At 48.0% G+C, this 13,057-nt stretch overlaps 1 protein-coding gene across 1 annotated transcript in view; it reads right to left on the reverse strand.

Moving 5' to 3' along the window:
• The window catches only part of LOC129542342 (sodium/glucose cotransporter 1-like), a 56,499-nt gene extending 44,441 nt beyond the window's left edge, over window positions 1–12,058 (reverse strand). Inside the window, exons 1-4 of the mRNA XM_088827876.1 lie at window positions 11,942–12,058; window positions 6,277–6,348; window positions 2,880–2,984; window positions 1,346–1,405 (exon numbers count right to left, since the gene is read on the reverse strand). Coding sequence (XP_088684002.1) covers window positions 1,346–1,405; window positions 2,880–2,984; window positions 6,277–6,348; window positions 11,942–12,058 — 354 coding nt within the window. The remainder of the gene's footprint in view (window positions 1–1,345; window positions 1,406–2,879; window positions 2,985–6,276; window positions 6,349–11,941) is intronic.
• Window positions 12,059–13,057: the final 999 nt, after the last annotated feature.

Below are 13,057 nucleotides of genomic sequence, written 5' to 3' on the forward strand. Positions count from 1 at the left end.
TCCTGCTCCGCGCAGTCTTGTGCTCCTGTCTCTGTACTGAGGCAGCAGTCGCCGGCTCTTTCCTCTGATTTCTCTGGAGACAGACACCTTCCATCGGTCCTGCGAGGGGCTCCGAGACTTTCTCAGACCTTGTCTATGGACGCACTGGCTTCTCATGCCCTCCTTGATCCTACAAAGCCAGGCTGTGTGCTGACAGCCTTCCCGAGGGTGGGCTGAACGCTCATCTGTGGCTTTCCCAGTTCCACAGGTCAGGCTGGTTTTCTGCACGGGCCACGAGCTTTCTGCCGGGGCTCAGCACACCACCACTGGGGATGAGCAAAGGGAGCTGGCTGGTGGGTGGAGGCACGTGTGGGTGATGCATGCAGCACGGCAGGGGGGTCTGTGGGCAGCTGGGGAGATCTGCAGGTGAGGAGCCCCCAGCAGCTCGCTGGCAGTCTTCCTGATAAGAGTCTGTGAGGGGGCTTTGTGTTTCTCTGATGCCGTCTGAGAGCCCTGGGAGCTGCTCTCCAAGCCACTCCCTGTCCCCTGGTCACACAGCACACTGCAGCATTCTGGAGGGAGGGAGAGCCAGGTGGCAGCATACCGCATGGGCAGTGCAGCTGAACCCTTTCACATGCTGCCTTCCCTCGTGGAGAAATGTCAGGCTGAGACGCGCCCTCGACACAGAGCTGTGCCACTGTGGGGTGGTGGGGGGCTGACGTGGATAAAGTGGACCTGACCCCACCCTCCTCAGTGCAGCCAGTCTTGGACGTGTATTCCAAAAGCACGACGCCTGTGCCTCCACAAAGGCCCCCTGTGTGTGGCCACCGTCCAAAGTGGAATTCTCTGACACAAAGCTCTACCTACCAAGCTGGCGGCATCACTCCAGGCACCCCTGTGGCCGCTGGTCCGGGGCCTCTCTCCTCTGTCCCCTCTCGGCCAGGCCCTGACACGGCTCTGTCCCCTGCCATCTCGTGTACACTTGAGAATAAGCCTGTCAAGTTCCTCACACAGCCTCTTTTGGATTTAGGGAGAACTAACATTGTTAGTTCTAACATTGTTAGGCGGCTGTCTTCCAATTGTTAACAGAGTTGTTCCCTTCATTAATTTAGGTCTTATTTTTTAACAAAGTTTTAAAATGTTTTCTATAAAAGCCTTCAGAGGGGAACCCTTGAATAAGGTCCAGAACGAAACACTGGCAGTTACTGGCTCCTGTTTATCCATGTCAGCTGATATTACCTCAGGCATTTCTTAGGATCAAAAGACTGAGAAGTTAAACTTGTCGTCTAAAATGTTTTTACGTACAACTATAATATATGTAAGACAAACTGCTGCAGGGACTGACCGAGTGACCATGGATACTCACCCCAGACTTCACGTAAACAGGAGCAAACACCCAGCCAAGAGCACACAGGATGAGCGCGGCCTGAAACCAAGAGCAGAGCAGAGCGGCCACGTCAGTGTCCCACCTCGACCCGGCTCCTAGAGGGGCTGTGAGCTCGCTTACTAACTGTTTTGAGTCCAATAAATGCATCACTACTGGGAACCTTGCAAACAACAGCCCAAGAATAAACCCTCCAGAAGAACAAAACTAACTTACAGGCACTTGATCTTTGCCTATAAAGGTGCATTCTTAATTTTTTCGGGGGCCGCGGGGGGGGGCGTGTGCTTAACTAAGCCAATTTTCAAGGTATTTATTAAAATTTATGTTTGCTTAGCTCCAGATAGGATCAAAGATAACTGATCATTAAACAAAGAAAGACAGGCTGAAACAAATCAGAAACCATTCAGAGAAACAGTGGAGAAACTATACTAAAAGTTACACAAGCTACTGAAATTAGGTAATACACTTTGCTTCAGCTTTCTTTACAAAGAAGAGGTAAGCTGAATACAAGGAGATGCTAATAAATTCTGAGAGGTAAACTGCGGTAAAGACCAGGGCTCCTTATTAGGTTTGGTGCTGACTCTGTTAGAAGTGTAATTTCATTTTGTAATCTACCAGGAGAAAGATGAGACCCAGAAAGAGGGAGTTTTCCGATTTATAAAACAGGTCAGGTGATTTCTATAGATACAGGTTAATTAACCCGGAACCGACGAGCTCACTGATGATTCAGTGAAGAAACTCTGCGTCCTACGACAAATATGTCCCACAGATTAAACATAAACAATCCATTTTACAGCTGAATCTGGTATTCATAGATCAGTTAGGAGTTTTATAGTAATCACTTGAATATCTCAAAGAACTCAGTTGACCCTGTTCTCAATGTACAGTTGACCTCTGACCGACCCCCATATAGTGAAAAATCTGCACGATGATAAATCTGTCTCAAAAACAAACTGAAAAATGACTCACCCAAGGGTGAAGCTGAAAGAGTTTGGACAGAATCAGGACTCAAACCCTAGTTCCTTTGAGTCCACATACAGTGATCTCTAATCAAACAGAAACTTGTCCCGAGCGACTGAACTGACTGAACTCAATTCAAGATACTGTATTTATAGGAAAAAAACTGTGTGTAAGTGGACCTGCACAGTTTAAACGTGTGCCGTTCAAGGGCCAACTGTATACTGGAAATGTACATATACAGACAAAGACACACACATATACACGTGTATCTGTATGTGTAGATACACAAATGTTTATATTTGTATATATTTGTTACTATGATCCCACCTGACTGGTCTCCTAACTGTATTCCTATGGCCCTGGAATAAAAATGTTCTCTCTCTCTTCATTACTTTACTAAGAACGAAAACTAGCACAATCTTTTTGAGAAATGAAAGACTTGGTTCCTTTCTTCCATGACTTCCCAAGGAGCCTTTCACATTTGCTTAGGCCTTTCTGAATTTCATTTGGACACGGATAGAAGTGGAGGTTCACTGCCACCAAAGGCACTACTCACGTTCCACTCGAAGGCCCCAACAGCAATCCCTGAAGACGCCCCTTTTCCAGCCAGACCCATAAAGTGGCCAGTGCCAATATTTGAGGCAAAAAGAAAAGCACCTATCTGAAAATCAAAAGGCAATTACAGATCAGAACTCTTATCCAACTCCAAAAACTAATGTTCACAAATGTAACCTCAAACTGAATTTCACACTTCCTCAAAAGAGATTACACCTTGGGCAGAATTCCCATTTGCATTTTTTCTATACAAAAGCCTCACCATAAATTAGAAGCCAAGTGAACACCGGGATTAAGTGGAAAAGCAGCACCGCCATTTTTGTGTCGCCCTGACCCCACTGACTGACTTGCGACTGCAGGAATGTGAGCAGGAGTGTAATTCCATCACTGTCTGAGGTAATTTAGAAATACTAAACAACTGAGCTGACTGTAAGAGAATGCTTAAGATACTAAGGTAGTGAATATGATGAAATACAATGTAGCCTACAGAAAGACTCAAGGAGCTCCATCAAGTGGCGAAACTAAGGCAAACAAGATTTGTAATTTAACCTTGCTGAACCTGACTGTGTGCATGTGCACTCGTGCACGTGCATTTACAGACACACGGGTGTGATTCTGGTGGTGCATATGTAGAAATACTTGTGGGGACTGGATTCACTGTTATAGAAACAGAATACGGAGAAATTTTCAAGTTCTATAATTGTATTGTAACTTTGCGTGTTTTTTTTTTTACAACCAGCATCTGTTACTTTCAAAATAAATCCCACAGGCATTTAAAATGAACAAAATCCCTCCTAAACCAATAATAGCTTTTTAGCTGAGTAGAGATAGCCATCAAAATCCAAACCCAAATACTGTGCTGTATTTGACAGAAGATCACTTAAAACAAAATTATTAAGAGAGGCTGAAAATAACAAGGCCTTTTAGGTAAAAACAAAAAAACAAAGCACGGACAAAATTAACATAAGATAAAGTAGCATTCAATACCAAGAGCATTAAATATGACAGAGGTTTGTTGGTTTTTTTAAACCACGAAATGTAAAATGCACTAGTTAAGACACAATTGAGAATATACAGGCACCAAACATCTTAGCCGCAATGAATATAAGGCAAACAAACCTTAGGAGAAGCACATAATAATTACTCGAGTAGTTATTTTTACTTGCTACCTTTATCATAATGCAAAACTATATACAGTTTAAATTGCCCCAAAATATGGTAGATAAATAGTGGACTGTCCATATGACATATCACTATACAACTGTGTATAAAAGTCTCTCTATCTACCAACACTTATACAGACTTAGGGAGACCTTAGTACATTATTAAATGAAAGTGTTAGTCACACAGTCATGTCCAACTCTTTGTGACCCCATGGACTGAAGCCCGCCAGATTCCTTTGTCCATGGGATTCTCCAGGCAAGAATATTGGAGTGGGATGCCATTCCCTTCTCCAATTAAATTAAAAGATAGGCTAAAAAGTTGTCATTTATTAATTCAGTTCAGTTCAGTCGATCAGTCGTGTCCGACTCTCCGCGACCCCATGAATCACAGCACGCCAGGCCTCCCTGTCCATCACCAACTCCCGGAGTTCACTCAGACTCATGTCCACAGAGTCGGTGATGCCATCCAGCCATCTCATTCTCCGTCGTCCCCTTCTCCTCCCGCCCCCAACCTTTCCTAGCATCAAAGTCTTTTCTAGTGAGTCAACTCGTCGCATGAGGTGGCCAAAGTATTGGAGTTTCAGCTTTAGTATCAGTCCTTCCAATGAACACCCAGGATTGATCTCCTTTAGAACGGACTGGTTGGATCTCCGTAACTATAAATAAATGTCCACTGAGAACTATGTGCCAGACAGCACTGCAAGTTCTAGATACCAGTGAGTGAAACAGATCCTTGCCCTCACGAAGCTAACACTCTGTGAGGAACAAGAGTATAAACAAAATAAGTTAGGGGGTTATTTTGTAGCACAGCAGCCAGCCGTAAGCAGTAAGTTCCCACAGAGGAGGAGAAGGTGGGACAGCAGGCAGGAGATGCTGAGCAGTAGCGGGGGCAGGGCTGGCCTTCCTGAGGAGGCCTGAGGGCAGCCCAGGGGTCCCTGCGAGAGTGGAGCGCCTCCAGGCTGAGGGAGCCGCAGAGTCAGTCCCTGAGCCAGGAGCGCGGCTAAGTCACTCAAGGTCAGAGAGGTAAGGAGGTGCAGGTCATCCATCTGCGGCCTAACAGACACCGGCCTTCACTCTGGGTGACGTGGAGCCCCCAGAGGGCTGTCAGCAGTAAGGCGGCAAGTCCTGCCCCTCGGCTGCCTTGTTGAGGCGGATGCGGAGGAGAGCAGGTGGAAGGAGGGGGTCCAGAGAGAAGCTGTTACAATGAATCTGTATGAAGGACCAGAAGGGATCAGATTTCAAATCTGTTTTCTGAACGGAGTTGCAGGACTTCCTGATGGACTAGAAGATGGGGTGAGAGAGAATGGAGAGTCTGACCAACTCCCTGTGTGTCGGCCTGAGCATCTAGAGGGCTGAAGCTGCCCCTCAGGGACAGAGACGGCAGTAGGGAGATGGGGGGGGGGGGAGTGTGCAGAGGATGTGTCGTGTGCAGTAGCTGACAGGCCTTCTAAGTGAGGGGCCAGATGGGCAGAGGGACGCTGGACTGCAGTTCAGGCAGAGAGCTGGGGCTCGCCAGCATTCCAGCAAGGGGTCTTGAATGCCAAGTCGCCAGGTGTGGGGGGGTAAGTGCACTGTTAAGGAGCCAGGGAGATGGGGAGGAAGCAGCCAGGGGCCCTCGAATGAGTGGCTGGTGAAGCAGCAGTGAAGGTGGGAAGCCCAGAGGCAACCCGGGGCAGGAGGGGGCACTGAGCTTGAATCTCACCACCACGGACTGAACTGAACTGAACCATGGAGCCAGGGAAGAGGAGGCCTGAGCACCAACCCAGGAATAAGCCACGTGGAGGCCCCGGTGAGAGCAGCTCGTGCCCACTGGACATTCACCAACTAAGCAGAAGTAGAAAAGAAAGCAAGCTGGAGTGGCAAAACTCTTATTTCCATTCCTTTTAATAATACCACACCACAGTTTGTTCATTAAGCAGTAATTCTAAGAGTGAAAACAGAAGTCACATCCCACTCTGCACTGTGCACTTCCGAGCAGGACTCACTCCATCTGGTCTGGGTCCCAGAACCCAGAGTGAGGCTCTGTACCCCCCCGGCACCTAGCGACAGCTGTTGGACTAAACTGAGCTGGAGGGAACACTTATGTAAGAACTACTTGAGAGCTAAGGGAACTACTAATGAGATGACTTTCCTGATTGAGCAACTTTAAATTATGTGGGGTAAAAGGCATCTTCACGAAAGTAATCAACAAATCCACACGCAGTTCCTCAGTGGACCACGCGGGGGCATGCTCACCTGCCACCACACCAGGTTTCGTCCAGCCAGGAAGAAGTCTTCTACTGTTCCACGACTGCATGACAGGATGGCCTTAAAATGGGGTGGGGGGAAGTCAGGTAAGCAGGGATGACCTTCATTTACAGGTATATGTCCTTTGCAGAGATCCCATTCCCCTCTTCGTTTTGTTTGTTTGTTTAGGAACAGAAGTCTTTGCCCACTGAGTCGGAGGAGAGCCCATGCTCCCTCCCAGCTGTGAGACCGCACGGGCATATCCATTTCTTTACACTCCTGTGAAAACAATATTGCTTTATTCACCACCACCCCCGCCCCAAATGCTTAACCAGTGCTGTGGTTCCCATCAGAGTCTGGGAGATGAGTGGTTTCCAAATGCCTTAATCGACTGGGAATGGTGAAGGTGAACACAGCCCAGCTTCTTCTAGGAAGGCAGTCATGTTGCCGAGATTATGGTGTCCTCCCCACGCACCCAGAGGCTCTCTTCTCCGGTCCCCAGCTCTGACCCTCAGACTCCAATATGGTCAAGGGACAATCCCACGGTTTCCTGGATTGCCTAAAACAGCAGGACCCAAGGAAGACCGCTGGTTGACAAAAATGCGCTTCTGTGGAAGGAGCGAACTTATGACAGCCATTCAGAGTATCTGCATTAGAACCAAGTCCCCTCACATCACCAAAGAAAAGCTTTCTAAGTCAGGCACTTGAAGTCAGTCTCATTCGTCCAGCCACTAAGCGCTAATCAAGAGCCTATGACGCTCAGAGCTGGCCTTTTCGAAGGAAGGCATCAGCAGGATGTAGGGACATGTGCATTAAAACTTTTAGAAGGAATTTACAAAATGTTCTAAGATGAATAAAATCACTCTCTCTTTCCATTAAAGAAAGAACCAAACAGGGAGAGAGGAGGTCCTGGGAAGAAAGTGGTTACACACGTCTTGCCTCTTTCTTCCTCCCTGCTCTCCTTCTAGAATGATCCACTGACCACGGCAGGCGGGATGCTGGGGCAGAAGGTGCATTCACCACTTTCTCAAAGATCTCAGGCTGAGACTGATAACAGAAACAAACAAATATGTAAGTTTGTTTCCCTTCAGCATCCTAAAGGACCCAAGGCACCAGCAACAAAGACAAGCTTTCCCTGTGGGGCCTCATGGACGGAAGCTGAGGAATGGTTTCAGAAAGGAGCAAATGCGGGCAATTCCTATCAGTAAGAAAAGGGTGGTTTGTTTAATAACCAGAGGAAAATAAAGCTCAAGTCTTCCATCACATTATTTACAAAAGCAAACTCCAGATGTTCAAGAGATTTAAATACTTGTAAAAATCCATAAAATATTACAAGAAATTTAGAATAATATTTGTAAATCCTTGGAGTGGGGAAAACTTTCCTGAGCAAGCCAGGAATGAAATCTAGATGTAAAAGAAAGGAGAGATTTTTGATTTATTGAAGTGTCAGAAAGATGCCAGTAACAGTCTGGACCAAAGGTTCTCAAGTTCACCCTCCAGGGGACACCTGGCATTGTCTGGAGACATTTCTGGCTGTGAAGGGGTAGGGCTTGGGGTGCTTCTAAGCACCCTATAGTGTGCAGGAAAGACCCCACAGCAAGGGATTATCTGGTCCCACACGTCAGTAGTCCTGAGGATGAGAACCGCTGCCTGAAAAAGGATGGTTTGGGAAAAACAAATTAGCCAACTCAAATGACAGACAAGCTGATAAATGCAAGGCTGAACAACCCGATTCAAAAATGGGCACATAACCTGGCTATTCACAGAAGAGGGAAATCGGTGGACAACAAGCTCGCGAGGAGATGGTCAGCTTCACAAGGGGCTGAGTCTCAGTTCAGTTCAGTCGCTCAGTCATGTCTGACTCTTTGCGACCCCATGAATCACAGCTCGCCAGGCCTCCCTGTCCATCACCAACTCCCGGAGTTCACTCAAACCCATGTCCATCAAGTCGGTGATGCCATCCAGCCATCTCATTCTCTGTCGTCCCCTTCTCCTCCTGCCCCCAATCCTTCCCAGCATCAGAGTCTTTTCCAGTGAGTCAACTCTTCACGTGAGGTGGCCAAAGTATTAGTGCTTCAGCTTTAGCATCAGTCCTTCCAATGAACACCCAGGACTGATCTCCTTTAGCAGGGACTGGCTGGATCTCCTTGCAGTCCAAGGGACTCTCAAGAGTCTTCTCCAACACCACAGTTCAAAAGCATCAATTCTTTTCAAAAGCATCTTCGGGGATCAGCTTTCTTCACAGTCCATCTCTCACATCCATACATGACAACTGGAAAAACCATAGCCTTGACTAGATGGACCATTCAATATTACAGTAATTCAAGCCTATACCCCAACCAGTAACGCTGAAGAAGCTGAAGTTGAACGGTTCTATGAAGACCTACAAGACCTTTTAGAACTAACACCCAAAAAAGATGTCCTTTTCATTATAGGGGACTGGAATGCAAAAGTAGGAAGTCAAGAAACACCTGGAGTAACAGGCAAATTTGGCCTTGGAGCACGGAATGAAGCAGGGCAAAGGATAATAGAGTTTTGTCAAGAGAACGCACTGGTCATAGCAAACACCCTCTTCCAACAACACAAGAGAAGACTCTACACATGGACATCACCAGATGGTCAACACCGAGATCAGATTGATTATATTCTTTGCAGCCAAAGATGGAGACGCTCTATACAGTTAGCCAAAATGAGACCAGGAGCTGACTGTGGCTCAGATCATGAACTCCTTATTGCCAAATTCAGACTTAAATTGAAGAAAGTAGGGAAAACCACTAGACCATTCAGATATGACCTAAATCAAATCCCTTATGATTATACAGTAGAAGTGAGAAATAGATTTAAGGGACTAGATCTGATAGATAGAGTGCCTGATGAAATCTGGACGGAGGTTCGTGACATTGTACAGGAGACGGGGACCAAGACCATCCCCATGGAAAAGAAATGCAAAAAAGCAAAATGGCTGTCTGAGGAGGCCTTACAAATAGCTGTGAAAAGAAGAGAAGCGAAAACCAAAGGAGAAAAGGAAAGATATAAGCATCTGAATGCAGAGTTCCAAAGAATAGCAAGGAGAGATAAGAAAGCCTTCCTCAGTGATCAGGCTGAGTCTAGAAAGTGCAAATCAAAGTTGCAGTGACTTATCACTATTCATTCATCAGCCTGCCCCCACCTCCTTCCCAAAATTCAATAAGAAGTATCACAGCAGGCCAGTGAGAGCACGGAAAAGGGCGTGCTCATATGCTAATAGCAATTCCAACCTCAGGGATCCATGCTACACAGATGTAAAGCACACACATGAGAAACAACAGCCTGGCAACCACCGCAGTGCCAGTGAGCAGGGGAGAGTTCACTCACACACATCTGACTCATGCAACTAACTGATAAAAACACGAGCTAGATCTCTACTTACAGCCCAGAAGGACTTCACATGGTGAGTAAGGGGGAGAAGCAAGCTGCAGAGTAATGTGTATGATGGGATCACATTTCTTGTAAAACCAAAAGGCAAAAACTCTACCTGTGTGTCTGTGTTGTTGTTTAGTCACTAAGTCATGTCCAGCTCTTTAGGACACCATGGACTGTGGCCCGCCAGGCTCCTCTGTCCATGGACTTGTCCAGACAATACTACAGTGGATTCCCACTTCCCCTTCAGGGTTGTGTCTCTGTAAGCACTGAGAAAGGGGAGGAGGGACACATGGCCCCTGGTGATCTCAGGGGCTGGGAAAGGGTGAGGAAAGACCAGTAACTGCTTTGACAGCTAATGCATCTTCTTACTTCTTATAAGTAACGTGACTAAAAACAATATATGATTTTTTAAGAAGACCAAAGGAAAAATAACAATACAGAGAAGGAAAAAGATCAAAGCATCTGGACAACAATGCATGCTTTTTGGCTCCCAGAAGAACAAAAGGAACAGCAGGTTTCCTTTGGAAGCGTCCAGATGGTTTACAGGTCCTCTGACCTTGGCCAGACCTAGGCCCCAACTGGGCCCAGAAGAAAACTGGGTGGGGGCTTCCTAATTAAGGGCAGTTGGGGGAAGGGTCCCAAAACAAGTGCCCACTACTTAGAGCCCAGCCTAGGCTGCTAGAAGGATGATGCTGACGTGCGTGTGCGCTCAGCCATGTCCGACTCTCTGTGACCCCATGCCTGTAGCCTACCAGGCTCCTCTGTCCATGGGAGTTTTCCAGGCAAGAGTACTGGAGAGGATTGCCATTTCCTGCTCCGGGGGATCTTCCCGACCCAGGGATTGAACCGTCATCTCCTACATCTCCTGCACTGGCAGGGCAGATTCTTTACCACTGTGCCACCTGGAATGTTTCTCATACTGGAAGCCAATTTGAAAAAAAATCAAATCATTCATTTGAATGATCTAGATAAATCTCAGACTTCTTTCCACTTGGAAAAGATAAAAAAAATTCTCTTAAGAAGATGGAGACCATATTTCCATTACTCTATTTGCCCACTCATATAGCACAGTGAGCCTTCAATAGACTGTCCAATGATCTTGTTTGGAAGGGCCAGATTCTGCCCACTGAGATCCTGCTCGTAACCTCACATGGGCCGGAAAGCTCCAGCTGGGCGGGAGAGGCCCAGAATGAAATCTCCCCCAGTCAGCAAACAGTGACATTGTCACCAGGTACTGCTGCTCATAAAGCAGGCCAGGGAGAGGCTTCTGATGGTTAACAGCTTAGCCAGGGGCCATACCGTGACCAAAGTCAAAGTCTTCTGCCCTGCCCTCTGACCTTTTGCTGTCTGGCTCTGAGGGTGTACCTTCGGGACATCTCTGTGAGTACTTACAATTTAAGCAAAGAGCCGATTCATTGGAAAGACTCTGATGCTGGGAAAGGCTGAAGGCAAAAGGAGAAGGGGGCAGCAGAGAATGAGATGGTTAGACAGCAACACTGACTAAATGGACATGAACTGGAGCAAATTCCGAGGGAGAGGAGCTTGGTGTGCTGCAGTCCATAGAGTCACAAAGAGTCGGACACGACTTAGTGACTGAACAACAGGTTAGCAAGCAGATGGCAGTACCACAGACCCGGTGTCCAGCCTGTTAAGAGAACTTTACACCAGACAGTGTGTAACTGCTCAATTCAAACTCAGTGGAATCCTCAGGGCCCTGAAATACCTGTGACCTTTGAGGTTTTGCCAGCTAGGGCCTCTGCATGGTTACCCTCATGCCTCAAGAAGGGGCAGCTCTAGGTTCAAAGCTGCACTCCATCATTCCCTGTGGTTACTCAGCTTCTTCAAATCTGTTTTTCCTCATCTGTGATCCACAGCCTGGTTATGAGGATGGGCCACACTTAAAGCCCTCAATACCCAACCCGGCCCTGTAGGGGCCACTACTACTGGGTCACCGTGTGGTCACTATTGGGCTGTGGTCACTACTGCGATCATCACAACAACTCCGTATTACAAGCAGCGTGGATCCCAGGCTGCGGGCACTGGTCATCTGACCTGTTTATTCGGGAGGGTGGGTAGGTAAGATGGGCTGAGACTTGCCCTTCCTCTTGGTGGGGAGTAGGCTGCACCGGGACGCTGGAAAGTTCCCGGCAAAGGGCTGCGCAGGATCAGGGACAAGAAGGAGGCGAGGTGGGGCCCAGGTGACAGGCAGGTGAGGGTCGGGAATTGGCCTGGTGTTCACTCCTCCCCTCCCCCAACTCCAGGCCCCACTTACCCTCAGCGCGATGCCCAGAACCAACAGGAAGTACAAAACTATCACCAGGATGTCCAGGGTACTGTTGGAGCTGAAGAGTTGAGCCGTCCAGCCAAAGCCCTGCCAAGCGAATACCATGGTGGCACGTCCCAGCCAGTGAGCACCACCGGCTGACTGAGGGTTGCAACGGCCTCAGCGGGACTCTGGCAACTCGTCCGCGGGGCACGCTGGGAAGGGCCGCGGGGCACGCTGGGAAGGGTCCCGGGGCAGCCTGGGCGTTCCGGCAGGCACCGCGCGGCCCGATTCCTACCTTTTGGAGGCCGCTCTTTGAGGGCAGCCGATTGACTGCCAGTCCTGACACAGCACCATCCGTCTGGTAGCCAGAACCGCTCTGCCCTGGACGGAGAGCTGGTCGTGGAGTGGGGCTCAAGGCTACCGAGCCGCATGGAGCCTGGGGTGGTGGAAACCAGCAGTACCCCTCCTGTCTTTATTTACCATTCCGATCTTCTCTTCCTTATGAGTTTGGGACATTGATTTGGATTTATTAAAATATCGCATTTGAATATTATGAATCCAGAGTCCTGAGTTTTCTTGGTTCCCCCCTCCTCTTAAACTCTGCGACGAGAAAACTGCCTTGCTCGCCTCCCTCAAATCATGGCTCTGAGTGGACCAGCCGATCACAGAGGGTCCTCAGCTCTCTGCAGTTTGATCTTTTTTGGGTGATATGCGAATTCTCAAGCCGGGCCAAGACTTACTCTCCTTGGTGCGCTTCTCTGCTGAGTTGAAGTTCTAGAAATCTTGCTCAATAATATCAATAACAATAATAAGAGCTAACACATAGACTTACTTCTATGCACTTTATATGTATTAACCCGTTTGTATGCATGCTAAGTCGCTTCAGTCCTGTCTGATACTTTGCGACCCCGTGGACTCTAGCCTGCCAGGGTCCTCTGTCCATGGGACTTTCCAGGCAAGAATACTGGAGTGGGTTGCCACGCCCTACCCCAGGGGATCTTCCCCACCCAGGGATGAAACTGCATCTCTTAAGTCTCTTGCATTGGCAGGCGGGTTCTTTACCGCTAGCTGCCACCTGGGAAGCCCATTAACCCATTTGATTCTCCCTCAAAACCAGTCAGT

The sequence above is a fragment of the Moschus berezovskii genome, chromosome 19, assembly GCF_049115385.1.
Source record: "Moschus berezovskii isolate FMDL1 chromosome 19, NW_MosBer_1.0, whole genome shotgun sequence".
In the NCBI taxonomy this organism is placed as follows: domain Eukaryota; kingdom Metazoa; phylum Chordata; class Mammalia; order Artiodactyla; family Moschidae; genus Moschus; species Moschus berezovskii.